At 39.1% G+C, this 2,944-nt stretch overlaps 1 protein-coding gene across 1 annotated transcript in view; it reads right to left on the bottom strand.

The window, feature by feature from the left end:
* Positions 1-2,081: 2,081 nt before the first annotated feature.
* grm5b (glutamate receptor, metabotropic 5b) overlaps positions 2,082-2,944 on the bottom strand; it is a 34,001-nt gene continuing 33,138 nt past the window's right edge. Inside the window, exon 8 of the mRNA XM_060888876.1 lies at positions 2,082-2,944. This exon is cut by the window's right edge and continues 716 nt beyond it. Within this exon, the coding sequence (XP_060744859.1) occupies positions 2,760-2,944 (185 nt within the window). The 3' untranslated portion in view covers positions 2,082-2,759.

The raw sequence follows: 2,944 nt of genomic DNA, 5'->3' as shown, positions 1-2,944 counted from the left end.
AATTTGGTCCCACACTATTCAAGGTTCACCGAAAAATACACATTCATAATTATGAATTAAACATCCTGGCTGAAAAAAAAAAGGAATAGATGGAGAGGAAGAAAAAAAGGAAGAGAAATATTAGAAAGGAAAGTAATAGTACGTAGAAAATGGGAACAAAATAAAAGATGACAAATTGTCATTTACGTATATTTACAAGATTTTGCAGGAAATAAACCAAAGCACTTTTTGCAGAGTCTGTTAGGTCAGGTCCTCGAGCCCAAGACCAGCTAAAGCAGGTCCTTAGTTTCAACTTGTCCATTTGTGTGTGTGTGTGTCTGCACACTGTCAACACACTGTCCAGTTTTAAATGTTTTTCAGCCCTTTCTAGTCGCCATGCCTGATGCCAGCTTTGTAGGGACGGTCCTTGTTTCAGGTCCCCGTTATCCCATACACACACACACACGGAGTAAACACTTCATTAAAATATCTCTAATTAGATGAGAGCCATGTATATTTAAGGCCTTTACCAAACAAAACAACAAAAAACATTATTTTATACCACACATCAATATAAAGTCTTTAAGACGCTTCAGTAGCCAAATGTAACAGTGAAAACATGTAAACACGCACACTATATACCTTACGTCTGTCACATTCGTCCTATTTTCAGTCCCCATAAGGACATAGGAGGCTTTTATATCCCATCTTAGGAATCTACTCCCCGTATGTTCCAGCATTACATCCTTATTTCCTTGTAAGACTCATACTCATCTTTTCAAGGAGGAGGAATTCAGGGTTACTGACTCTATCTGTTTCTACTCTAGCAAGCCATTTATTCATCAATTACAGCATTCGCAGAAATAACCGTTCTAATGTAGACGTTATTGGGGTGGTTACTGTATACCTTTAAAAGTCTTTATACCTTTGGTCTGAGGATCTAAAGCAGAAGACGACACAATCAGGAGTATTCCTGTGGACTGAATCGCTTATTTGCAGCACGAGTCTGTAGCACATTGTGTAGTCTATACAATCGCACACTGCGTTCACACTAGAAAGTGACGAGACACTTGTGCCGCTTGTAGACTTTTGCGGGTGTGTTTTTACGTATGGGCGTGGCCTGTCCAGCGTGTTTGTTTGGTTTCTTTTACATTAAGTGCTAGCTTCGTATAATCGTAATTGACGGATTAGCTAACTGCATACGGTCGTCAGAGGCACAGAGGATCTCTACTACTTCCGTCCATGTTTTGTAATGTCTCTATAAACATAAGTGAAGCCACATAAGACTGGATGAGAAACAGTTCTATGTTTTTCTTCCATTTTCACGTAAACTGTAAATGCAAACTTTGCTTTGTCACTTGCTGATGTGAACATAGGACTGGAGCCATTAATCATTAATGATTAATGTTTAAAAGTTAATTGTTGCCATACAGTCATGTTAGCTGTTTAAGTAGAATTTGGTAATCGAATAATTTGGACCTTCATAAATTTTAGTTAAGCTCCCATGACCTATAGGGATGACGGGTAACTCATCAAAGATGCATAATTGGACCTTAAGGAATTCCATTGTAACTGAAGCGTACGTTTACCCTGTACTTTAGGGAACAAGGACGCCATTATTCATCTCTTTGGCATTCACCTTTCTCATGTAGTTCGTTTAATTAACAGCACACCTCCTTTTCCCTCCGTTTACCTTCTCTAGGTGCCTTTCAGAAGTTTCGAAAAAATTCCCTATTACACTTTTAACATCTATTCGTAAACTCTATTTTCCGCTCACTGATTCATTTCTCAGACAAACATCTTATTATTATTATTATTATTTTTTTTTATAATCTTTTTTCATTAGCAGGTAAAGCAGTTATAGAGCTCCTTATTTTTCAACTCTTAATGAATTATCACTTTCTTCTTCTATCTATTCTGTCTCTAGGGACAAGTTTTCAGTATCTCTTACTTTCTTTGTCTAAATGACCAAATCAGTGTAGCACACAGTGCAAGAGCACACGATAGGACCCTTGCCATCTTTCTTTCTTTCTTTTTCTTTTTTCCTTCTTTTACGTCTCTTGTCTTTTTGTCTTTCTGTATTTTGACGATCTCCACCTTTACTGAACTTCCTTGTTTTCCCTTCTTCCTTCCTTACACCCTGTATCATTTTATTACTTTTATCCCTCCATCAGTTCCAGCCCCTTGCACTCGCTGTACGTCATTTCATCTGTACGACGGCAGCCTTGTTTCCGACTATAAAATCACTCGTTTTTGTAAAATCCGTCTCTCGTTCTCAAGTGAATGGCACAAACCTGTATGCAAAATAAACACTGCATACTGTATGTATTCCCTCTGGTCTCTTCTTCAGAGATACTGTTCATCGTTTTGGCATCGCACCATCCCTCTTGCCTGAGTCTAAGGTCTTAGAGCACTGGCTGTAGCCCTGCGCTTGTGTTTGTTTGTGTTACGTCCTCTGGGATGCTGTTATTCATTGATTTTTCACTTTATCCTCCTCTTTCATCAGTTCTTATCTGAATACTCTCATCCTTCTTCCTCCTTTTCTCATCTCTGAGATCCTCTTATTCACCAAGCTCAGCTTTTATTACTATTATTATTATTATTATCATTATTATTATTATTATTTTCACCCTCTGTTCTGTCTCTACAGTCCACTTAAGGACGACCAGCTCTGGCTGTTTCCCAAATTCCACAGCGACAACATGTAAACACACACACCAGAGAACCATTATCTTATATCTTGAATTAATATTCTCGACACTTTCTTGTGTCCAAGGTCCTTATAAGGACGAGGAGCTCTGGCTGTAGTGCCGCAGTACCAAGCACTCGTATTTAGGGGATGATCCAGACGCTGGAGAATTCGAGACGCTTCCTGATGCCACAGAATCTCTAAATGGTGAAGGGGGCGTTAGCGCAAGGATTTCCTCCATCTCTCCTTTCGAAGGCTGGGACTCTTGGACCGTCG

Source organism: Tachysurus vachellii, chromosome 15 (assembly GCF_030014155.1).
Source record: "Tachysurus vachellii isolate PV-2020 chromosome 15, HZAU_Pvac_v1, whole genome shotgun sequence".
In the NCBI taxonomy this organism is placed as follows: Eukaryota; Metazoa; Chordata; class Actinopteri; order Siluriformes; family Bagridae; genus Tachysurus; species Tachysurus vachellii.
This window is presented reverse-complemented; position numbering and strand designations above follow the sequence as displayed.